Source organism: Dreissena polymorpha, chromosome 3 (assembly GCF_020536995.1).
Source record: "Dreissena polymorpha isolate Duluth1 chromosome 3, UMN_Dpol_1.0, whole genome shotgun sequence".
In the NCBI taxonomy this organism is placed as follows: Eukaryota; Metazoa; Mollusca; class Bivalvia; order Myida; family Dreissenidae; genus Dreissena; species Dreissena polymorpha.
The window spans coordinates 11,111,214-11,137,125 of record NC_068357.1 but is presented as its reverse complement, the minus strand read 5'-3'; the positions used below and the strand labels follow the sequence as shown (position 1 = coordinate 11,137,125).

Genomic DNA, 25,912 nt, shown 5'->3' with positions numbered 1-25,912 from the left:
AGAAGTGGATGTGGAAAGAAGTTCGAAGCGGATTTCGTATTGTGTTTTGAGTGATTTGTTCTTGAGCGGTGATGATTAGCGAAAGAGATAAATGAATGTATGTTGTGTGCACTGTAATGTAGCGTCGCTGCACTTGCGAAGAGACTGAGAGTTGCTGTGTATGCGGACTATGTTGTGGGCATGCGCTACTGGGTGGTTAATTATGGTAATTTTCACATTGTGCGGGGGAATCCGGAAATAGTTATGGTAATTTTCACATTTTGCCGAGGATTCCGGAAATAGTCGCTGCATCACGATTGGCTGACTTATGGTGAAAGCACACTAAGATATTTGCTTCACGTGGTGATTGTCGAAAGTAGTGCCTATTTGTAAAGAGTTCTCTTTCTCTTCTGGATGAAAAGCCATTTCGCGATCGCGCCCATTACTTTAGTGGTTATCAACTGTTTCCTAAGTGTGTCTGCAACATGTATTTCATTGGCAGCGACGTTGACAGACGAGAGTATGTGGTGCATTTTAGTACAGGTCGAAATCTCACTGCCGAATCTCTGAGTTCGCTTGTATTTGGGCAAATGGGATTTTCTTAGAAGCTGCGTGGCATACGTTTTTGATTGCATCTTTCGGAATAAGATCGGTTGATCTTTAAAACTGATACTAGCCTTGCACACGCTGATGTAAAGAAAAGGCAGGACAAATGCCATAAACGTCCATCTCTGGTTATTGGATGCAGTGTAAACTAAATAATAACTGCGTAAAAATGCCAATCGATATAATCTTGACCAGTCAGGCAGCCCCAAATCGCATCAGTTTGAGGCTGCCTGGCTGATCACTGTTATGCCGCTGGACCCGACGTGGGTTTCTCATTTTCCCAGAGTGTAACGAGCATTTTGTCCTGTGTATCAATCAGTGTATAATCAACGATGTTAAAAGCAATCAATGCCGGTTGCTGTTTTAAAGAACACACTGATAATGTCGTCAGAGATTCGTAACTAACGACCGCGTTGTAGAACATCGGGCCAAGATTCACCCATGGAAACCAATCGGCAAACCTATTTCGCTTTCCGATTTATTTAAAACTCGAAACACCTGCAACAGATATGAGTCGCATAATGGAGAAAACCGGGCTTTATGCATGTGCGTAAAGCGTCGTCCCAGATTATCCTGTGCAAACCGCTCATGCATTAAGCCATGTTTTCCTTTCATGCGACCCTATTCTATCTATATCTCAGCTGTCACGAAATGCTTACCAGTAAGTACTGCATCAGCACAATTCATTTGAAAGACTAAATGAGCCTCGCTATGGGAAAAAAAGGGCTACGCATGTGCATGTCCTTTCAGCGCAGTGGTTGGTATACACGCTTCTCACCAAGGCGATCCGGGTTCAATCCCAGACTCTTTTTTGGCATAACGCGAGTAATTTAGTTTCTTTACTATAGTGTTTACGGTTTTTTATAATGCAAAGCTGTTTGATAGAATTAAGAACATGATATTGAAGCGATATATGCGGAATGTTATGTCCGTAACATTTGAACCATAACCTTGTTTGAAAGTTAAAAAAAAAACTTTAAAATTAAACAAACAGATGTTTAAATCTATATGCCTATGACCACGCTAATCACGAATTCGTTGGAATTTTTAAAATATCTAAAGCCGTTCAAACGTTATCCATTTAAAAAAAAAAAATAAAAAAATACATATGTATCATAGAATACAATTTTTTTAATTTTTTTTGTTTTTTAATAAAACATAAACAGTTTATAGTGTTGTTTAAAAGTTTGAAAAAAAATTGAAAAAAAAGAAAAAAGAAAAAAGTTATAATCAAAACATATTTTGCATTAAGCACCCTTTTCATAGACCGTCCAATTTACGTGCACAATTGAAATACGCTCGCTCGCTCTCTCGTTCGCTCCATCGAAATCAAACAATAAGATAGTGAAATCTATATGAATTTGACTCTCTGAATCCGAATCCGTTGTTAATTTTCCGATATCTTGATCCGAAATAGAATTATTGAGTTTAAATGGTAAAATTCGATAAGAATGCAGCACACTTTTAACAGAAGCTCAAAATCCAGTATACCTTAAAATCCAGTGAAATAAGACAATCAGATAGTCCAATCGATGTGATTTTGTCTACATGAACCCGATTCCGGTGCTACTTTTCCGATATATTGAACCGTTAAAGAATTATTGATGTTAAATGGTGCCGTTCGATAAGAATGCAGCAACCTTTTAAAGTAACATTACTACTCAAAATCAACGAAAATTTCGTACACTATTTCGTAAAATAAACTTAATCAATTAAAAATCAGTGTTCCTTGTGGCAATTGCCGAAATTTCAGCGCCAGGTATGGTTAAATAGATGTCTGTAGATACCAAAATGCTCGTTTTTATTATTGTTTTGCATATTTAATTCCATTTTAATTTCCCGCAACGATATCTATTCATACGACACATGAACACTAACCAGTATAAAGCGCTGTCAGTCGCTATAACACGCTGTCAACCAGTATAAGGCACTGTCAGTCGCTATAACACGTTGTCAACCAGTATAAGGCACTGTCAGTCTTTATAACACGTTGTCAACCAGTATAAGGCGCTGTCAGTCTTTATAACACGTTGTCAACCAGTATAAGGCGTTGTCAGTCGCTATAACACGTTGTCAACCAGTATAAGGCGCTGTCAGTCGCTTTAACACGTTGTCAACCAGTATAAAGCGCTGTCAGTCGATATAACACGTTGTCAACCAGTATAAGGCGCTGTCAGTCGCTATAACACGTTGTCAACCAGTATAAGGCGCTGTCAGCCGCTATAACACGTTGTCAACCAGTATAAGGCGCTGTCAGTCGCTATAACACGTTGTCAACCAGTATAAGGCGCTGTCAGTCGCTATAACACGTTGTCAACCAGTATAAGGCGCTGTCAGCCGCTATAGCACGTTGTCAACCAGTATAAGGCGCTGTCAGTCGCTATAACACGTTGTCAACCAGTATAAGGCGTTGTCAGTCGCTATAACACGTTGTCAACCAGTATAAGGCGCTGTCAGTCGCTAAAACACGTTGTCAACCAGTATAAGGCGTTGTCAGTCGCTATAACACGTTGTCAACCAGTATAAGGCGCTGTCAGTAGCTATAACACGTTGTTAACCAGTATAAGGCGCTGTCAGTCGCTATAACACGTTGTCAACCAGTATAAGGCGCTGTCAGTCGCTAAAACACGTTGTCAACCATTATAAGGCGCTGTCAGTCGCTATAACACGTTGTCAACCAGTATAAGGCGTTGTCAGTCGCTATAACACGTTGTCAACCAGTATAAGGCGCTGTCAGTCGCTATAACACGTTGTCAACCAGTATAAGGCGCTGTCAGTCGCTATAACACGTTGTCAACCAGTATAAGGCGTTGTCAGTCGCTATAACACGTTGTCAACCAGTATTAGGCGCTGTCAGTCTTTATAACACGTAGTCAACCAGTATAAGGCGCTGTCAGTCGCTATAGTACGTGGTCAGTCGTTATGAGGCGTTGTCATTTATTATGAGGCATGATCAGTCATTATGCGGCGTTTACAGTCATAATACGGCGTGATCAGTTGCTATGAGAGATAATCAGTCGTTTTGAGCCGTTGTCATCAATTATGAGGCGTGGTCAGTCATTATATCCATTTATATTCGTGTAGTGCACCGATTGTAAAAATGCATGAATATAGGGTCAGTGTAGACATTTACCTTACTTCACAGTGACTGTCTGGTTAGCGCAGTGGTTAGTATACGCGCTCATCACCAAGACGGGTTCAATCCGAGCTTCCGGCGTACGTACGTATGTGAGCTCGGTTATTGACGCTATAACGGACAATGGAGGTTCGCCCCAGGTTTTTTTGCCCACTGAACAAGGCCGCGCTGAAATTGACTATCTTCCAGTTTTAACCAACCAGCACATTTGCGATAATACTTCGTTCCAACTTTCGTCAGTCTAAAACGGTGTATTACACAAGCTTGTTCCGCCCGCCCGCCAGCCAGCCAGCCAGCCCGCCCGCATTCGCCAATCTAATAACCAGTTTTTTCCTTCGGAAAACCTGGTTAAAAATTACCCAGCATGCAAAGGGTTAATGGATAAGGTGTCTGCCTGGAGATCCGGAGGTCACAGGTTCGATCCCCACTCGGGGAACTTTCACTAGATCTTCCCCAAAGTCCCCAAGTACTGGTTGTAGGCCCAGGAAACGGACTTGAGAGCGTTTCTATAAGCCTGAGGCTTTTGATGCAATTGAGCTATCATAAATAGGTTTAAACTAAACAAGACTAAGTGTGCAAGCCCAAAGATTTTCTTGTTGGCAGAAAAGTAATGTTATTAAAAACTCGTTCAAAATGATATTAAAAAATATTGCAATTGAAATGAGCACTTACATTGTTTTTGGTCAGACTTTTAGTTTCATTTTGAGGATTTAGTTCTTTGTCAATTGTTTTATTCTTTTTCATTTGGAAAATTCATTTGAAACAGTGTTAAAACACTTGGACTTTACTGTTAATAAAAAAGAAATGTAAGTTTGCATGCAAGATAATTTCAAATTTCTTTGCTAAACTGACTAGTATTTTATCTGAGCATCTCAAAATTTTAATCAATATAAACTAATAACTGTAAAAAAATACGGTATTTTAGAACCTTTCTTTTTTCGTCAATCTTGTTGACGGTCCTTTTATGGTCTTACAAAATCAATACTACTGTATGCTATCTAAATAAATTCTCTCACCAAAGTGTTCAAGACACGTCTTATATTTTGACATTGAAAGAGGACATCGACCAGTAACCTTTGTGCCATATGCAAGTACCAATTTATCATGCTTATCAATAATATACTTGGTCACCATAGCAGGATGCTTATGTTGAGTATTTTTCGTCAGTCTTTGTACCATGTTCGATGTCCCTTGTTGTCAACTTCTAGCTAGTTGAAACTCTGGAAGCCACATTTTCACCAAATCTTGATGAGGTTTTGTCAGAATATTTTTCCTGACATTATCTTGGCCAAGTCAAATCCAGACCACACATGAACAAAAACTTGGTCACTACATCATACCTTAAAAACACCTTGTTTACACTCTAAAGATATTTATGACTATTTAAATCTTGATAAAACTTGGTCAGGATGTTAATCATGACAATATCTGCGGCGACATGAGTTCTGTGTAATGTGTGTCTAAAACCAGGTAACCTGGTCAAATCTTGGGAAAACCTTGTCACCACTCGAGAGGCAAAATGTATTAATCAATCTTGATGAAACTTTAAGTGTTTAATTGACTATATCAAGGCCGAGTTAGCGTATAAGTCACATGCATGCAAAAAGTAGGTATCCACATCAAAGCTTGGCCAAAAAAGTTACCTAAGAAAAATCCACATTTATGAATCAATTGTGATTGAACTTGGTGAGAATGTTTATCTTTGAAATATAAAGGTCAACTTCGAATCTGTGCCACATGCCTCCAAAATGTAGGTCAGCAGGTCATTTCTTTGAAAAACCTTGTTACCACTCTAGCTGCTACGTTTAGGACTCAATTTTAAGGAATCTTGGTCACTATTTGTTCTTAAAGGGACTGTCAACCGCGATTGACGAAAAAGGAAAAGTTTTAAAATACCGTATTTTTTTTACAATTATTAGATTATATTGATTAAAATATCACGACTGGTATATTACATTACTTGAAAAAAGTTCATATTTTCCGTATATTCGGTAATACAATTTCACGATGTGAAATCGAAAGTACATCGCGAAAATAGGTGACATAAAGATATACACACTATAAATAACGCAAGCAGATATCTACTTGCGTTATTTATAGTTAACTGGTATAGTTACCCCATAGACATACCCAGTAAAATTTATTACTGAATGTACTGAAAATATGAAAACTTAACACCTATTTTCAAGTAATTGTATATACAAGTCGTGATATTTTAATCAATTCAAACTAATAATTGTAAAATAATACAGTATTTTAAAACTTTTCTTTATTCATCAATCGTGGTTGACAGGCCCTTTAACAATTTCTAAGTAGTTTGAATGTTATTTATGTGCGTACTAAATCTATGTCATCAGTTCGAACCTTGTTTTAACTCTAGAGGCTACATTTATAAATCTTGATCTTGAAGGAACTTACAATATCTTAGCTGGGTTTTACTGTGGGTCACATACATAAAACAAGAGCTGTCACCATAGGATGACATATGCCCCATATAAACGCTTTGATAGAAGTTATGAGCATTTTTCGAAACCTAAACGCAGATTTCGAAACCTCAACGCGGACCCTAAGTTCAAGGTCAAGGTCACAGGGGTAAACACTTGTATGCGTATGGAAAGGCCTTGTCAATATACACATGCATACCAAATATGAAGGTTATATCTCTAGGGACATAGAAGTTATGAGCATTTTTCGAGGTCAAGGTCACAGGGGTAAATTTTTTATGCATATGGAAAGGCCTTGTCAATATACACATGCATACAAAATATGAAGGTTATATCTCAAGGGACATAGAAGTTACGAGCATTTTTCGAAACCTAAACGCAGATTTCGAAACCTAAACGCGGACCCAAAGTTCATGGTCACAGGGGTAAAAATGTTTGTGTGTATGGAAAGGCCTTGTCCATATACACACCCATAACAAATATGAAGGTTATATCTCAAGGGACATAGAAGTTATGGGCATTTTTCAAAACCTAAACGCTAAGTGTGAAGGACAGACGGACGGACGGACAGACCGATCACTATATGCCCTGGCCTCCTTCGGGGGCATAAAGATAGGTCACCAGGTATCATCTTGGAATAACCCTGTAAACACTCTAAAAGCAACATTTACGACTCGATCTTCATTAAACAAGGTTAGAATGTTAATCTCAAGAGTATTTTGTCCAGGTTAAAATTTGGGTCACATGAATCCCAAAGTCACCACATCAGATTGTAAAACCTCACAATGCTTGTCGCTTTGGTGAAATAATTAAAAATTACATACATAAAGCAGAAGCCAAGTTCTTGTAAATTCTTATGTCTTAGCCAAGTTCTTGTAATTTCTTATGTCTTTCTACTTGTTTTCATCTATCCATGTTACTTCTATAATTTATATGGGGTTTAAAGAGCAATATGTGTGTGTGTTGAAGTAAGATACTAAGAAATGTGACAATATTAATATTGATTTATTTGTGTAAATATATTAGATGGAATTTACAAATGGATTCATGTCAAGAAAATAACCAATGAACAAAGTAGGACATTTACACCACTATAATTATCATGATTTCAATATAGATGTACATGTATACACAACTTTGTAAAAAAAACTAAGTGTAAATAAAGAACACGCAATAAAATAGCTTGTGATTTTGCAAAACAACAATATTACAACTTTTCAAGCGTACATTTAAAGGCGCAAACATTTTATAAACAACCATTTTAGTTCAAGGCAATGATTAATAATGCTTATGCTCTAACACTTGCAAATTTAGCCTAACTACTTAATGTTCTGTGTTTTGAGTGCATTGTGATACAACAAAACATGTAACTCTAATGTTAATATACAAAACCCTTTTGAGATTACACTAAAATATAAAATAACAGCAACTTAAATGGCACTGCACATAAACCACCCTTAAATTTTAATTACGGAACACACAGGACTATTTATGTACAATGACCAAATCAATTCAATAAATACACACCACTCGCCAATATTTAACATACATATTCATCAACTGTCAGTCCAGGTAGCAGTTTATTCATTAAAAAAAATAGAACACATTTAAAAAAGGAAATATTTCATTTAAACACATTAATGTTGATAAAAGTATGTATTGTATTGCTTAAAAATTATCTGACAAATATACAGAAAACAAGCAAATTCGTTGAATTGATATCCCCTGCCAATATGCTTCTGGACACAAAAGTGTTATATTTGACACTCAAAAAAACATTTTTTCAAGATACAAAGGGCCATAACTCATTGATTATCCAATGGTGTACAATGCCATTTGGTGTGCATCATCCTCTTATCTATAAATATACTCATACCAAGTTTCAATGAAATCCGCCAAAGCACTTCCAAGACATTGCTCCGGACACAAAAAAAGCATTTTTCCAAGATACAAAGGGCCATAACTCTGTTATTAACAGATGTTGTACAATGCCATTAGGTGTGCATCATCCTCTTATTCATATATATATATACTCATACCAAGTTTCATTGAAATCCGCCAAAGCACTTCCAAGATATGGCTCCGGACACAAAAGTGCCGGACGGACGGAAAGACGGACAACGCAAAAACAATATCCCTCCGCCTATGGCAGGGGATAATAAACACAAGCCAATGTCTAATTGCACCTTTAATCTGTAAAAACAACAGCAACATAATTTGTTGTTTGGCACATAAAAACTTCCAAGTCCAAAAGTCATCTTTTAAATTAATATCTTCATCCATCAATAAATGGCATTAAGCTAAAATTAACTGACTAAGTTTTAAGCAACTAATTCCGAAAATGTGTTTATTTTTACACAATGTATTCAAGAACAATTATATAAGAATTCGGTCTCAATGTTAAGTAGGGAACAAAGAAGTTACTGATTAATTTAGACCTGATCAATGTTCCTACTAATTTTTTTATACTTAAATTTATCACATACTTTTCTTTAAAAAGTCAAATGAGCAGCGTCATAAGAAAATGGGCCTTATGCCATATGTGGCCAGCTTAGCTCATACTGTGCGGATGCGACAGCTGGTCTGGAGATACACTGGCCCCATATGACATAAGACACATTTTCCAATAAGAATAATATGCTGAAACAAAACTTCACACAGAGACTGAACAGCCCTTCTACAGATGATGAAATATACTAGACTGAGTGAACGAGGACTGAGTATCGAGTTTCTGTCGTTTTGCTGGCTGCTTCTCCAGTTGGATCTGTAGGGACTTCTGGCTGGGTACATGTGCTTTCCTCTGCTTGGTTTTCACTGCAACCTGGGGGTTCATAGTGAAATTGGCTTTAGGGAAGCGAATGCAGGTTTTCACAACTATTATATGAAATCATCATATACAGTTTTCTGATTAAACGATTATGTTTTTCACTCACTGTGTTGACTTTCCAGATCACAAGATATTTTAACCAAATACTTAAAATACATGATCAACATAAACAATGTAAAGACAAGATGGATTCAATATCAGAGTTTCCACAAAATAGCCTCAAATTTACCAATTATCCCAACAACGGTATATCTATATTAATTTATAAAAAGTGCTGGTTTATTATATACAAACCTCCTCTCTTTCCTTATCAGGGGAGATAACATTGAATGTAAATTTCCCTGAAGTTTTTGCCCCTGCTGATGGGTTCACCACAGGTTTGGTCATCTCGGCAATTTTGGCGAGAGCTTCCTTGCTTCGAGCCAGAAAGGACCCTCGCTTCTGCTGCTAGAGTGATAATCATGTAAGTAGAAGCACAAATGATGTAAGAAGCATGGTTCATGATGTAAATTTCTGCCTCTCTAGAGAATAGAGAAGTGTATTTGACTACGAGGAAATCATATCTTACTTAAAATACTACTACCAAATATTGATTTCCAAGGTCTCACACAATGTTGTTTAGAAAAAGCACACGGATTTTTAAAACAAAATTGTTTAGCACAAACAAGTTTCTACCGATATTCAGTGCTTTTAATTAAAATTATCCAGTTATGTTTTAGCGTATATCAGGATATGCTTTAAAGACAATATATTTGAACAATTTCTTGTTTAGACAAACATAGTTATCAATAAAACAGTACATCATAACATGCAATAATACCAACAATATGGATACCGACAATATGCAGTTTGCATACTTAACTATAGTACACTGTGACAGTGTTTTTTTATTAATGATAGGAGGCCAAATATAGTCTTCTTCACCATTGTGTTAAGCCTTTGTTGAAATTCTTGCGAAGATTAGTTCAGAAGTATAAATAAATTTTTTTTAAATAAAATTCATTTTAATTATTAAATACTTACCTGTTATCGTATGCTTATACTTTCCAAGGGGAAATAACACATCCGGAATTTTAACTGGGAATCCGCCACCTCAATACCGTAATACAGGCCAGGTTAAACATAGTGCAATGCAACCTAGCCAAAAATCGGTAACCAACCCTCAATATTCTTTCAATATATATGCAAAAATATTAATCGAATAGCGGGGTGGGAGGTGGGACTTACCGATAACAGGTAAGTATTTAATAATTAAAATGAATTTTATTTAAAAAATTTGTTTTAATGTCATAAATACTGACCTGTTATCGTATGCTGATTTTGCAGCTGCGGTGGGAAGGTTCGTATATATTTTCCCAACACAGTAGAACCCATAAACAGGGTTATCAGCTAATGATATCAAGTAATCTTCGTTTAAACAGTATTAATTATGACTTCTCGGACAGAGTAATATGTCTATGTCGTAAAGAAGACACTACCGTTAGTGAAACCACAACAAGCCCAAACGTATACAAATTGTATTGTTGGCACTTCAGAAAACGAAGATAAAAAGATGACAAGGTGGTCGGATTCCTCCAGTAAACAGCTTAGAGCACGTCAAAAAGTGGGGTGTGATTAATATATGCCCACAAAACAGACAGAGCTCTTAATTCATGCGGTCAGATCCTAAAAAGGAATGAATCCTTAGATAGGATAAGATTAACTTTCCTTAGTCGAGGTCTAACCCCGAGAAATAGAAGCCGCAGACACATCTCCCCCCCCTTTTTTTGGGGAAATGAAGAGTGTCTTTGAGAACCTCAAATGGACTTCTGACTAACACTGCTGAGATAGAACTTCAAAGCCCTGATTGCCCAAAGAAGTTTATCCTCATCTTCAGGACTACCAGTTTAAGAAAACTTGGAAACTTGAAGGTAGAAGCCATATAGAGGACTTGATATTAAGCAAGGAATCCTGGCTGACACAACAAAGTGAAAACGACAATAGATCCAACTGGAATTGGTCGTATTCAACAGAAAAAGCATGAATTTCACTTCTCCGTATTGTAAAAGCCATAATAAGAAGGAAAACCGTCTTAAAATTATATTGGAACTGTTAATAAGCCTGATGAAAAAGGTTCATAGGGAGCTCATTAAGCATCCCAACATGTTACACAAGTCAAAACCGCTTAAGAAGGTAAAGGAACGAAAAACATAGTGTTGACGTTCCATAGTTTGGATCAGTTCCAAAATAGGTAAGACAGCACAGAGTTGCGATGACTTACACAAAACAAGGTATACGAAAGCATAATCTCTATCCTTTGATGAAGAAAAGAACAAATTTCTTATCATCAAGAAAAAGATGAGAAAAACCTCTATGTATCTAGCAGAGTGATTAAGGTAATAACTATGCTCTCAATTACCCAGTAAAAAATGAATTTCCATAGAACCTTTATACAGTTCTGATGGAATTATCCTTGCACAAGTAACAAGGATTGAAACTCTTAACAGAAAAACGTTCTTCTGTAGAGATAACTAAAAGTTATTAATGGCCAGACATGAAGTGGCACATGTTTGGATCAGTAAAAATTAGGGATGGCAACGAATACCGATTTCGGTATTCGAATATTCGGTCACCCTTCCGAACGAATATTCGGAGATTCGGTCAACATCTGTTGGAAAAAAAGTCAACTTTGTTTACCGTACCATTACTCCATGAATTCTACTTTCGTTTTTACCGGAAGTTAACCGGAACTGACTAAATATTGACACAGCGTTGCCGTCGCTAATTCGAAGCTGATTTTGTTGACTACTTTTTATTGTTAAAATTGAATGACAAAAACTGTTTTTAAACTAGTAATATCGTACATCAACAATAGAACGAGAAACATAATATTACATGACGACAAAATAATTACATGACAAAACACTTAGATCTACATATAATTAAAGCTGAACTTAAACGAATTATGTACATAGCCACAACACACTTTGAACCTGTTTAACAGACTAAACAGTCAGTCTTTTAAAGTTGCCACGTTTAAAAGACACTTGGATCGGCGACTTCTTATCGGATGATGTCGTGAAATACTTCCAAGCAGCGGAAGGCGTAGGTGGCATTTTGCTTGGACAGATATTTACTTTATGCGTGTAGCAATTATAATATTTTCAATTAAATGAGGGTGAAATACCAAAATCATTTCTTTAAGTATAATACCTGATTGAATATTGAGTAATTAATTAATGTTTGGACCATACGATACGCAAATACTCATTAGAGGTTGAGTAAATTATTTTCTAAAAGCTTTTTTGATTGGACAACGTGATTATAACCATACGATCTGTTTTGTTTTTAACACCAAGTCGGCTCTTTCTTTACTCATTTAATCTGTGATCATTTTAAATGTAATTCGAGTTATTAGATCAAGACGGGTCGGTGTTTTAATTGCCATACGTTCTTATTTGTTTTTTACACAAAGTTTGCTTTTCCTTTACTCATTTAATCTTTGATAATTTAAAATGTAATTCGAGTCATTGGATCAAGTGCAGGTCGGTGTTTTGATTGCCGACGCGATTTGAACCTATCATAATTTTGACACAAAGTGTCTGGCTTTGTTAGCGGGATTTATGACCGGTATACTGTCATCACCATAGCGACGCATTATCGCGCCTACCGGAATAAACATTATGACACGAGGAACAACTTTTTTGACAATGTTTAAAGCAAATTTTACGAATACAAAGTCTTTGAAATTACTAGATTTTTTATTTTTTCTTCCGAATATTCGATTCGGAAAACAGTATCCGAATATTCGGTCCGGGACCGAATATTCGGATATTCGTTGACATCCCTAGTAAAAATATGTCTCAGTGAGATATGATATTTGACCTGTGAAGAAGTTTCCTGAAAATAATTGTACAGGAGACTTAAAAGGTCGTAGAACCATAATCCCATGGTTCATTAAGTATATTTCATGAAATTATGGCAAAAACTCAGTTATTGCAAAAACTCACCAATAAGGCAAGATATTCCAGTTTATGTCAATGGATGTATAACAATCGCACACCCTGCTGGATCGATTTCTGTGAACTGCATTGTTGAGGTTGTTCAGCATACCGGTATACACTGCGATATACGATCGCATAACGCTAATAACTAGCGTTTGATGATAAACAACATTCTTTGATATACTATGTACACCATGCAACTCGTCTGCAACTTCACTGCCGCGCATGCGCAATTACATTATTGAACCCAACGGAAAAATAATTCGAAAGAAAGAACTGCAGGACAAAAGGTCCAACAGGGCGTTGAGACGAACTGGTATGAGAAAGACGATAGAGAAAATTTGTTGTTCTTGCAAAGAACGAATAAGTTCCTGATTTCCAGTTACAAGGAGTGATAATATGATCACCTCCGTGTCTGTAAGTAAACCACGACCGATGTGTGATAGTTGAAACCATCACAAAGGAATCGTTAAAATGTGTTGTAAATGAAAAACAGCTAAAAAGAATTTTCGCTTTTCAAGATGTAGATGTGCAGGTGATATTCGTTAGGATACCACATAATTGAGAAAATCAAGATACGTTGTTCTATGTGATCGTCCATAACCTTATCTGCTCACATCTGTATAAGATGTAAGGAAGGTTGTGGAAGAATAAACTATATTCTTGCCAAGATAATCTTCTAGTCTAGACACCACTGAATAGTGGTAAATAATGACAAAAAGATGGAAATCTGTGTCATTAAATAATCCCGAGATTAATACAATTATCTTAAAAATAAAGCTGAAACGGACGTAAGAAAAGACGTCTCAGCAGAAGGACCGGTGACCGGACCGGTAAATACCGACCGGTGACCGGAACCATTTGTCAAGGATGGGTGGGCAAAGAAACCACGGCAAGCCGAACTTTCCCACTCCAAACACACTTGAAAATTGGTAGAATAGGACAGTGTTTAACACTTATAAGTTTATGACCTATCTACAGAATATAGCCTCTTCTTGAACCAATAACAGGCGCCTTTAAAATCCTGGATAATACAGGTCGCGAAGTCATCGATTTGCGAAGTACGGAAATATGATTGATAGTGGTACCTCCGGAATCGGAGGTGTGATGGCAGAAAAAGGTGAAAACCCTAGGGGTAGCCTTAAGCGGGTCCACGCTTGCCGGTATAATGCACGGAAGTCTTAAATTCTGACTTGATTAATCCATTTACTTCAAGACTTCTAACCTGGACGTATTACGAAAGGAATACGACCAGTTATAGGAAGACGGCCTGTTATGGCCAGAAGTGTAATAGAAGAATAACTTTAAGATGAGGTCCCTCCAGATCCTAGGATCTAAGATCTGAGTTCAATAGGTCCTAAGCCATCTACAAGACTGTAGCCGCTATGCGGTCAATCTGATAGGCAATCCTATGTATCAGAACTCTTGTTGATTCCAGTAGCTTGAAAATATGCACTGCCGTAGGAGCAATAGAAAAGCAGAAGTCGATACAAATGTCGTCTTGCTAATCCTGCTAGCGTCATTAATGTGTCCCAACTGTTCCGTGACACTGACTGCAAAGTCTGTAGCCGACAGGTAAAGGCGGTTAAAACAATTCATCCTTCGGGTCTCGAACATAAATTAATAGAGGTCAAATAGTAATGTTCGACCTCAATGCTAGTCTCCGAGCCCACTTCAGCCGATCTATCTGCAAGACCAGTAGTCTGCATGTAGCCGGTTGAGATAGAAGTACAAATAACAGATATAGCATGATTTGGTAACCGTCGCCAGTAGAACATCAGTATTGAAAAACACAAAAAGTCATGTAGATTGTTGAATCCATAAAATATAGTATTCAATACAATCATAGCCAGGGGTATACAACTATGTAATGTAGACGATACCCGTGATACTAAAAATTGACCGATGAAAACACAGTGAAATACCGGTAATTGGTAAGTGGTGACCGAACCGGACCGGTCAATGACCGGTAACTGTAGCCCGGTGAACGGACCAGTCATAATATGACCGGTGACGTTACCAGTTAAAGACCGAAAAATGGTGGAATCCATATGGTCTGTTATCAATGTCAGGCACTGCTCGGAAAAGAAGATCATGCCAAAAAAAAAATCCAATCCGATGGCGATGAGACATCACTTATTCTGACCGGTGATCAGTGATCGGTGATATGACCGATGAATGGTGACCGATGTCCGGTGATCGGGACCGGTATAATATAACTGCGTCAGAATGGAAAAATCTGGTGCAGAAGAATGACCATCCACGAAGTCATCTGATAATGTTAACCGGAAAACAACGGTAGATTATCAGTATTAATAGGCATAAGTGTCCTTGTAGTCGTAGTGGAGAAAAGAACAGCTTATCCCGAAGCCTGAATGTTAAACGAACTAGTGTTCGTATACAACTACGGCTCGGTGACTGCAACATGTGTGGATGCCATAAGAAGAACCATCACACGTGGAATGGAGACATGATATTCCTAAAGGAATAAAATGGAGAACGTCGATATGACCAGTAGGTTCATTAACGCCTACGTGAGAAGTGGCGACATCCATATAACTTCGATGCCGAAATATTGTTCGGCTACGCTGGAAATATTGTCTTCTACAATATTGTCTCCGTGAGCATTGACATGATCGCTTACGAGCGTATCAACGCCGAGAACTGCTCAATGAAGGAGAGGTATGTTCGATAAATATCCAGTGGTGCTCAATGCCGTCCGCTGATGTCTACGTGAAGGTTGACGACGTCCTCGTTTCCTGCGATGTCGAGATCTGGATCGGCCGAGATGTGGATCGGCTGCGATGAGACCGAGATCTTCTAGAATAACGTCTCCGTGAGTGACGACGTGATCGCTTACGAGAGCCGCGACGATGAGAACTGCTCGACGAAGAAGAGCGTGTCCGATGTCTAATCCTTGATGAAGACGATGTATTCAACGAAGAATAGGAGAATAATTCAATGAAGAAGACCGAGTTCTTCTTCTTGACCGGTGACTGGTGTTATCGGTGGCAGGCCTAACTGATGACTGTTGACCGGTGACCGGAGCGGTGATCAATGACCGGACCGGTGACCGGACCGGACCGTTGACATGACCGGACCGGTGACATGACCGGTGACCGGACCGGACCGGTGACATGACCGGTGACCGGACCGGTGATCAATGACCGGACCGGTGACATGACCGGACCGATGACATGACCGGTGACCGGACCGGTGATCAATGACCGGACCGGTGACATGACCGGTGACCGGACCGGTGACATGACCGGTGATCAATGACCGGACCGGACCGGTGACATGACCGGTGACCGGACCGGCCGGTCAGACGTCGATCAATGGTCCGTGATCAACGTCCCCGGTGACGTACCGGTCATATCATGACCAGTGTTGTCACCGGATAATGACCGTATGGCGGATGCAAAATGGTCCGGCATTGGTCGATGTCCTTGACCAATGCCATCGGGCAAAGACCGGCTGACGGGTGTCGCCATATGGTCTGATGTTGACCGACTGTCTAAGAGACTTAGCATAGTACGGTCGCGATCGTGCCCGATACCCGGTGACTGATACTGCAATTATCGTCCATGATCTGCGAAGTCACCGGGTATTTTCCACTCTTGTTTCTGCGACCATCATGTAGTCGAATATATGAAAAACAAGAGCAAAGCATATTCAACCATAAACTGGTCACAGACCAGATTATCATACGGCACATAAAATCATTATTTGACCATAATGAAAATTATAATAATACTGCCGTAGATCATAAATTAAACAAAAGTTTAATTCAAAACAGATGAAAAATAAAATGACGATCAATTAGATTGTCATACGGAACGTTAAAATCATTATTGCACACAATGGCAAATGATAAACAATCTGTCAATAGAAGAACACGCTTTGCACGATCTCGTAACACATTAGAAGAACATGCTTTGCACGTTCTAGCAATGTATTAGAAGAGCACGTTTTGCACGTGGTCGTTCGCGCCTGAAAACACCCAGCATGGTAGAAATAAACCATTGTTCGATAAAAACAAGCATGGCTTACCTTTTACAAATGAAACAAAATCCATTAAATCCACACAAATTAATCCGAATGAGAAATAAAAAGATAAATAACACAATTTATCTATTCAAAACCCCAATCAACCAAGTGAAAAACAATATTTTAATTCAGAGCCGTAAAAGACACGTATACACCTGGTTGATTCGGAAAGAATATTGAGGGTTGGTTACCGATTTTTGGCTAGGTTGCATTGCACTATGTTTAACCTGGCCTGTATTACGGTATTGAGGTGGCGGATTCCCAGTTAAAATTCCGGATGAGTTATTTCCCCTTGGAAAGTATAAGCATACGATAACAGGTCAGTATTTATGACATTAAAACTCATCCCAATTATATTCTGGTTACATTGTCCTGCAGTCAAGTCTTAAAACAACATATTTTCTCTCAAAAACCTACAGTATTGACATAATGAGTTTAAAATAAGAAACCAAAATATCATGGTTACCTTGATTACCTATTAAACAAAGACTTAAGTGGAAAATCATTGTAAGGGTATTACGATTCATTAAAAAAAATTGTTGCAATAATCAGATGATTTTCATGCTAACATGTTCATTAGTTACAGAAATCCCATAATTACACTTTAATGACATAACAGAAAAACAAAGGCCTCTCCACAATTTGGTGCCTTCTATACATACAGATAGTTTCATGAAGGATGCAGGAAACCCAGGGGTTTCTGGTCCAGAGGATGACAATTTATTTTCAGTCTTCTCTCCACCCTTGGAATCTGTGATATCATATTAATTTTCAAAGTCAAACTTAAACAAATTTCAGTAAAGTGTTGAGATAATAACGGAAATGACTTTATAGAAGTAACCAAACAGAATACCTAATAATTTTTTGGTAAACATAATTATACTCATTGCAAATAGCGAAATATATTAAATTTAAAATAAAATTGACGTGTTGGATACCATGAGAACAAGGTTTCTTTACAAATATAAGAGAACTCATTTAAAATCATGGCAAGTCACATCAAAAAGACAACTGGCCACAATGCAACAAACCTTGCTTTTTCAGAAAGACCTTTCCCAGCTTCATAAACTGACTCTTGTCTCCCCCTTCACCCAACCTCTCTTGTTCCTAAAGGTAAAGAAAATGCAATACGAACAATCCTGTGCAAATATTGAAGTTTATAATATTTTTCAAAATTCTGCTTTTACCATTTACCAATCATAAACAAAATGAAAATGGCTATGTGCAAACAGCATAAAACCAGAACAGCCTGTGAGTAACTCGCAGTCTGTTCAGGTTTTATGCTGTTTGCTGCTCATCAGGATCTAAGGTTTTGAGATGAAGCCTTAAAACTTGAATCTAGTAAAAAAGGTCTTTCATTAAATATATTTTCTGAAGGACTTAACATGCGTGAAAATACATATCTACGCCTTAAAGGGTTAATTGCCGAGTATTTGATGGTTTTAGGTAAGTTTTTTTTCCATCTATTTTATAAGCACTCATTTCTGTAAACAAGAAACCATCCAGATGCATGAAAGTACCCAAACTATTTATTCTTTCTTTTCAGAAGCAAATTTTCAAACAGTGTAAATTATTCATTGTTGAAAACATTTTGCCCAAATATACTAAACTTTCTTAACATGCCTATTCTTTTTAATTCTGCAAATAATGAAACTTAAAATGCACACTTATAGCATAACCACTAGTAGTACTTTCTAGTTTACATAGTTACAGCTCATCAACACATAACAACAACTGGCACGAATTAAACATCTTAACAGACTGTGGCAATTAACTGGCAAGTTGCTGAAAACGCCCACATAAAAACCACTAACCTGCTGTTCTTTCAAGAATTTCTCTCGCTCAAATCTCTCTTTGCGCCATGCAAAGTCATCTGTTTCCTCATGCTCCACTTCGTTGTCGCTCCCGTCATTAAACATGTCTTGTTGAGATTCGTCATCTACATCAGAAAGTAGTTCAATAGATAGATCTTAAAATTTTTGTTTTCAAGAGTTAAATAAATTTGCATGCACCTATAAATAACAGATTTCATCCCAAAACATGGAAATAATGCCACATACATTTATATCCACAACAATTACTTTCAATACTTTGTGTTTTTGTATTGATCAAGTTGAAAACTCAGTGCAATGATTTTAAATTATTTTCAAACGTACATTTTGAGGATTAAACTCATACATCCAATAAGCAATGTTTTAGAGGTAAATGATGAAAATACAAGTATAACCAAGAATTAAACCAGTCCTCCCCTTTTCTTACCAAGGTTATTCCACCTAAACCTTCGTTGTCTGCCCCCTCCCTCTGAATACAGGTCTCCATCTGGCAGATACATCTCCTGGTACCTCAACAGCTCCCTCTTGTCTTCATCTATCATCTGCTTCCTGTGAACACAAATATCAGCATAGCTCTGAAAAGCTTGGCTTAACCCTTTGCATGCTGGGAAATTTGTCGTCTGCTAAATTGTCGTCTGCTGAAGTTCTAAAATTAGCATTTTCTTCGATTTTTTTTCAAAATATACTATCAGAATAGCAAACAGTTTGGATCCTGATGAGACGCCACGTTTTGTGGCGTCTCATCAGGATCCAAACTGTTTGCAAAGGCCTTTAAAATTTGGTTCCTGCACTGAAAGGGTTAATGTACATGCATCATGTGTCGTCCCATATTAGCCCGTGTAGTCTGAACAGTCTACTGGTAACCTAGGACAGTGCTTTCCGCTTTTATCTAATTGTTTGTTTAAAGAAAGTCTCTTTCAAACCAAAATACAGTCTAAGTGACAAGTGTTGTCCCTGATTCTGGAATGACATTCAACACGCATCCATTAAGCCATATTTTCCAAGAGGGCAGATCATGATTATTAACATTTTTATCTAGCTTTCAAGAGCAGCGTAAACTAGAAATTTCATTGAAATTGATAAAAACCTTAAGGTACTGCTTTGGTACAGATTAAGAGAAAATATATTGCTTTATTTTCACCTTAAATCTTCAGTTTGACATTCAAGCTAGCAATTTGATTCTTTTATTTGATTTTGCCACAATAAGTCTCATTTAACTTAACATTTGTGCCATCAGGCCTTGAAGAATCCACTTGATCGCTCGCATATGCGATTGAAGTTGATGGTCAGGCGAGGAAAGTTTGTTTAATACTCGACCGACCGGGCGAGTGCTGTTTTTTCAAGTTGAGAACAAAGGCTGTTTGTAAAACATGCATGCCCCCCCCCCCCCATATGGGCTGTCAGTTGTAGTGGCAGCCATTAAGTGATTACGTTTTTTGTCACTGTGACCTTGACCTTTAACCTAGTGACCAGAAAATCAATAGGGGTCATCTGCCTGTCATGATCAATGCACCTATGAAGTTTCATGGTCCTAGGCATAAGTGTTCTTGAGTTATCATCCAGAAACCATTTTACTATTTTGGGTCAACGTGACCTTAACCTTTGACCTAGTGACCTGAAAATCAATAGGTGTCATCTGCCTGTCATGATCAATGTACCTATGAAGTTTCATGATCCTAGGCATAAGCGTTTTTGAGTTATCATCCGGAAACCATTTTACTATTTTCGGTCACCGTGACCTTGACCTTTGACCTAGTGACCTGAAAATCAAAAGGTGTCATCTGCGAGTCATGATCAATTTACCTATGAAGTTTCATGATCCTAGGCATAAGCGTTTTTGAGTTATCATCCGGAAACCATTTTACTATTTCGGGTCACCGTGACCTTTGACCTACTGACCTGAAAATCAATAGGGGTCATCTGCGAGTCGAGTTCAATGCACCTATGAAGTTTCATGATCCTAGGCATAAGTGGTCTTGAGTTATCATCCGGAAACCATTTTACTATTTCCGGTGACTGTGACCTTGACCTTTGACCTAGTGACCTCAAAATCAGTAGGGATCATCTGCAAGTCATGATCAATGTACATATGAAGTTTCAAGATCCTAGGAATAAGCGTTCTTGAGTTATCATCCGGAAACCATCTGGTGGACGGCGAACGGACAGACCAACATGGGTAAAACAATATACCCCCTCTTCTTCGAAGGGGGGCATAAATATAAATTTAGTTCCAGAAGTTGAACTCCTGCCACATTGAGACAAATTGCGAACAATTTTTCGAACGAACAAAAAATAGGTTTAGTACACAAAGAAACTGCACTTTTGTTTTGACAATGAAAAATGATGTCATGGGCACAGTAAAAATTATTCTCGAAATCGGCTGCGCTCTTTGCGTAGGCGTCAGTGCTCTTAGCTAATCGATTAAAAGTGTTAAAACAGTTAAATACATGTATATTGGTCATTCCATGAAGAATAAAATTTCATTTATTTGTAAATATCAATAAAAAATAATACATAACTTGTTAATTATAATACTTCCTATATGTAATTAAAAATAAACAGAAACAATAATTATTAATAAAGAGAATAATTCATGATCAGAAGCCTTAGCCAAAGTTTACCATATTGTAACCATTTGTCATTCAAGCGTGTCTTTCAGTAAAAGTTCGTCTGAAATATTAAAACTCAGCATGGAAAAAGGTTCTACTTTAAAATATCTGCAAGACAGGGAACAGAAAGAAAGGTCATCATAACAAGCAGCGGAAAGTATTGAGAAAAGGAAACAGGTGCAGAAAAGGTTAATAAAGCAAAAACAATCCATCAGATAATGTAGTTAATTTATTTGCAGTTTAGTGTCACTATGTTACGTACGTTAAATTGGTTCTGGTTGATTATAACTATAAATTTAGCTATATATTTTTTGTTTTAATGCAGGGCGAGTAGATGAAAGTGAAGGGCGAGTGGATTGTAAGGCCTACTCGCCCTGCAGGGTGAGTGGCTCTGGAAAATTCTTCAAGGCCTGGCCATGTTATTTCAAAATTCTCAAAAGCATTGAGAAACCACATTGGTCCCTATAGAACTCATCCCTCAGTTGTTCCCTATTGACCCCCTCTGGTCCCCTATCCTGCTACTCACATGGCTATCCTGTTGACCTCGTCCCTCAGTTTTTCCCTGTCGACTCCTTCCAGATCCCTGTCCCCTTCCTCAACCTCCATGATGTCATCCTCCTCAGCTAGGTCATCATTCTCATCACTGTCAAACTCGCTCCCTACACAGGTATATATAGAGAACACTTGCACAGAATGAAAGACTGTGTATAAATGCAGGTAAATAGTGAACAATTAATAATAAAAGGGAAATTACTCCTTAAATTATTATTGGACCTGAAAAACCTGACCATAGTGCACATGTACAACCTTTATAAAGTTTCATCAAATGCGGATCATTTGTGTCTGAGATCTCGCGCAGAAACAAAAAAGACATATAGATAAGCAAAGGGCAATAACTCATTGAAAACTCATTGGACAAACACAAACTGATGCACATATCCACCCCATACATATCGTCGCTGTCGTTCTCAAACCTCGTAGCTACAAAATGCCAACTTTTCAGGAGAGAAAAAAAAACGTCTCATTTTTTTATAGGAAACCTCGTTGTTGCAAATAAAAAAAAAATATAAAAACGTTTTTGTTAAATTTGTCCAAACGAAACGACGTACATATAGGTGAAATGGCCTCGCTACGACTTTTCGCCAGGAAAAAAGCCAACAATCATTCTACAACATTTCGTGGCTTTTTCAAGGGCTCTGATTGGCATAGAGCTACGAGATATAGCACAAAACACGCGCCAGACTTCATATATTCGGAAAAGACGAAAAAAAAATTGAAAATTTTGGAGCTACGAGGTTTGAGAACGACAGCGACGATATGCTGCTAACAAGTTTCATAATATTCGGATCATTTGTGGGCAAGACGTCGCACTGACACATAAACGAATGGAAAAAACTGAATGAAAATAAATGAACCTTAAAGACCTAATGAGGATGTGCATGTCCATCCTGTAGGGAAACTGCTTTATAACATAGAAACAAAGGTTTACAGACAGAAGGACATTAAGAACCAAAGAAATAATTACAGGACAAGGGACAAAATTGTCACAAAACCAGGTTTTCAGTTGAAAAAAAGTCTGATAAAGGGAGAAAATTCAAAATGTGAATTGTTAACCCTCTTGTGTAAAATTGATCTTGATTTCAATTAGAAAAAAAAGTCTGATAAAGAGAGACAACTCAAAATCAAAATGTGCATTGTTACTGATTGTTCATAGTTACATAGTTGTTTCAAAATCAATCTATTTTTAGTTGTGGCGACCTTGACCTTGGAGATATTGACATAATTCTTTTGCGCGACACACCGTCCAATTATGGTGAACAAATGTGCAAAAATGATTTTAAAATGTCACAATGAATGACATAGTAATGGCCCAGACAAGCTCATTTATGGTCATTTTTGACCTACAAACTCAGTTGTTACCTTGACCTTGGAGATATTGACGTGATTCTTTCGCGTGACACACCGTCTAATGGCGGTAACAAATGTGCCAAATGATTTTAAAATCTCATAATGAATCACAAAGTAATGGCCCGGACAAGCTCATTTATGGCCATTTTTGACCTTCAAACTCAAATTGTGACCTTGACCTTGGAGATATCGAAAAAATTCTTTCGCGCAACACACCGTCTAATGATGGTGAATAAAATTTGCCAAATGATGTTAAAATCTGAAAATGAACGACAAAGTTCTGGCCGGGACAAGCTCATTTATGGCCATTTTTGACCTTCAAACTCAAATTATGACCTTGACCTTGGAGATATCGAGGTAATTCTTTCGCGCGACACACCGTCTAATGATGGTGAACAAATGTGCCAAATGATTTTAAAATCTGACAATGAACGACAAAGTTATGGCCCGGACAAGCTTGTTGCCCCTGCCAGCCCGCCATCCAGCCCGCCCACCGACGTCACCAATCTTATAACAGAGCTCCAGATAAGGTTTTGTGAAATTCTTCACGTTACTACCAGATTTCCAAAAAGAATTCTTAACTCTGAAATTTTATTCTTAACATTACTACTAAGTTTTGGAAAATAATTCTTAAATTTTCTAAATGACCTAAAAATGAATAATAATGGTTATTGTCATGCAAAAAATCAAAATAAACATACTAGCAACTTTATTTATACGAGTTCAACAGTGTCTAATCAGTATTATACAATTTTATTTTTCAAATACCTTCATATGCCCAAACTGTGCTAAGATTGCATGCCTTTGATGAATTTTTACATACTTCATAATTAAAACGGATCTCCCCTTCAATCTTTTCAACGATCAGCCACGGGAATTGTCCCTTCCACTCGTTTTTTTTGTTTAAGTTTGGACCCGTCGTGTCGCGTTTTTTTTAGCTTTTCCGACTGTGTCGGCAACTGACCATACAACATCGTTTAAAATCTTTTCTATAATGTCTTTCTTAACATTCAACTTCGGCTCACTTTGCGTACAATATGTTAAAAGCGTGTTTTTGCACGCTTTGCAGTTTTTTTTGGGGCGCTCTCTGGGCGCCGCCATTGTTTTTTGACAGATAGACTGTACACGCTGCTTTTATTGGAAAAAATGCGCTTTGTTAAACAAACCCGATAACCATTCTATATAAGCACCGAAAAGATCTTTGATATGCGAAAAGAACGATACAAACCGATGTAAAAATAATATTCGTAACTTGATTTTGTAATTCTTAATGGTACAACAAAATTTTAAAATAAATACGTAACAGACTTGAAAATAATTCGTAATTACGAAAATACGACCCTTATCTGGAGCTCTGTAATAACCAGATTTTTTCCTTCGGAAAACCTGGTTAAAAATTCCTTAGAACCATGTAGATGCAATTCAATCAAAATAATAATTTGGACGGACAGAGCGGAAACTACATGCCTGCCCCAGATAGATTTGTGTAATATTATCCTTCAGTAATTGGTCCATGTCCAGTTCTATTTATTCAAATTATGAGCCTTGTTCTGAGAAAACTGGGCTTAATGCATGTGTGCAAAGTGTCATCCCAGATTAGCCTGTGCAGTCAGCACAGGCTAATCAGCCACAACACTTTCCGCTTTAACTAGATTTTTCGGTAAAAACGGACTTCCTTGAAACTAAAAATACCATAAAAGCGGAAAGTGTCGTCCCTGATAAGCCTGTGCGGACTGCACAGGCTAATCTGGGACGACACTTTACGCACATGCATTAAGCCCAGTTTTCTCAGAACACATCTTTTATGTAGTTATGAAAGAGAATCTGCTCATACCTGATAGTTCTGCCTCTTGGTCAACAAATTCCCTCCTGATTTTCCTGAAAAAAAAAAAATAATTTAGGGGTTATGATCAAGAGATGGCAATTTTTATAATCACTTGCACAATGTTCTCACTGTAGTTATAAGGGATATCACAAACTAGTTTGATCCAGGAAAGAGACTCAAAATATGAGGCGTCTCCATTACCATCAGACTTTCAACATACATGTACATTGTGATCAAACAATGTAACAAAAGCTGTAGAACAAAACAACATATGTTTCTCCCCACAGACATCCTAAACCTATTCAATCAAAGATGATACACCAATGATATACACACACCCATTATTGGTTCTTTCAACTGATACATCCTTTACAATTAAATCAAATACTGCAAAAGGTAATAAAATACATAAAAAAAAAAACAAAAAAAAAAACTTCCAGCGTGATTCTGACAATAATGATATGCCAAACATACACAAACCTAGAAATAACTTCAAACTTATCCACAGAGAAAAGTTTCGGATTTTTTTTTATCTATAGAGGCATTCTGTTTCCAAACCTTTTTTATACATTAATTTAGTTTAAATGTCACAAATATGTCTTGAACTTTCATAGAAACAATAAAGGCACAACACTTAATATAAGAATTATTCAAGAGATGGATTGGCACTTAGTATATTACAAAGACTTGCTAACAGTGTAAAGTTGTAACAT

General features: G+C 37.4%; 1 protein-coding gene across 1 annotated transcript in view; it reads right to left on the bottom strand.

Annotated features, from left to right (window-relative positions):
• The window catches only part of LOC127871177 (claspin-like), a 74,680-nt gene that overhangs the window by 10,927 nt on the left and 37,841 nt on the right, over nucleotides 1–25,912 (bottom strand). Inside the window, exons 22-27 of the mRNA XM_052413914.1 lie at nucleotides 25,209–25,252; nucleotides 21,993–22,125; nucleotides 19,285–19,406; nucleotides 18,840–18,964; nucleotides 18,057–18,132; nucleotides 17,688–17,776 (exon numbers count right to left, since the gene is read on the bottom strand). Coding sequence (XP_052269874.1) covers nucleotides 17,688–17,776; nucleotides 18,057–18,132; nucleotides 18,840–18,964; nucleotides 19,285–19,406; nucleotides 21,993–22,125; nucleotides 25,209–25,252 — 589 coding nt within the window. The remainder of the gene's footprint in view (nucleotides 1–17,687; nucleotides 17,777–18,056; nucleotides 18,133–18,839; nucleotides 18,965–19,284; nucleotides 19,407–21,992; nucleotides 22,126–25,208; nucleotides 25,253–25,912) is intronic.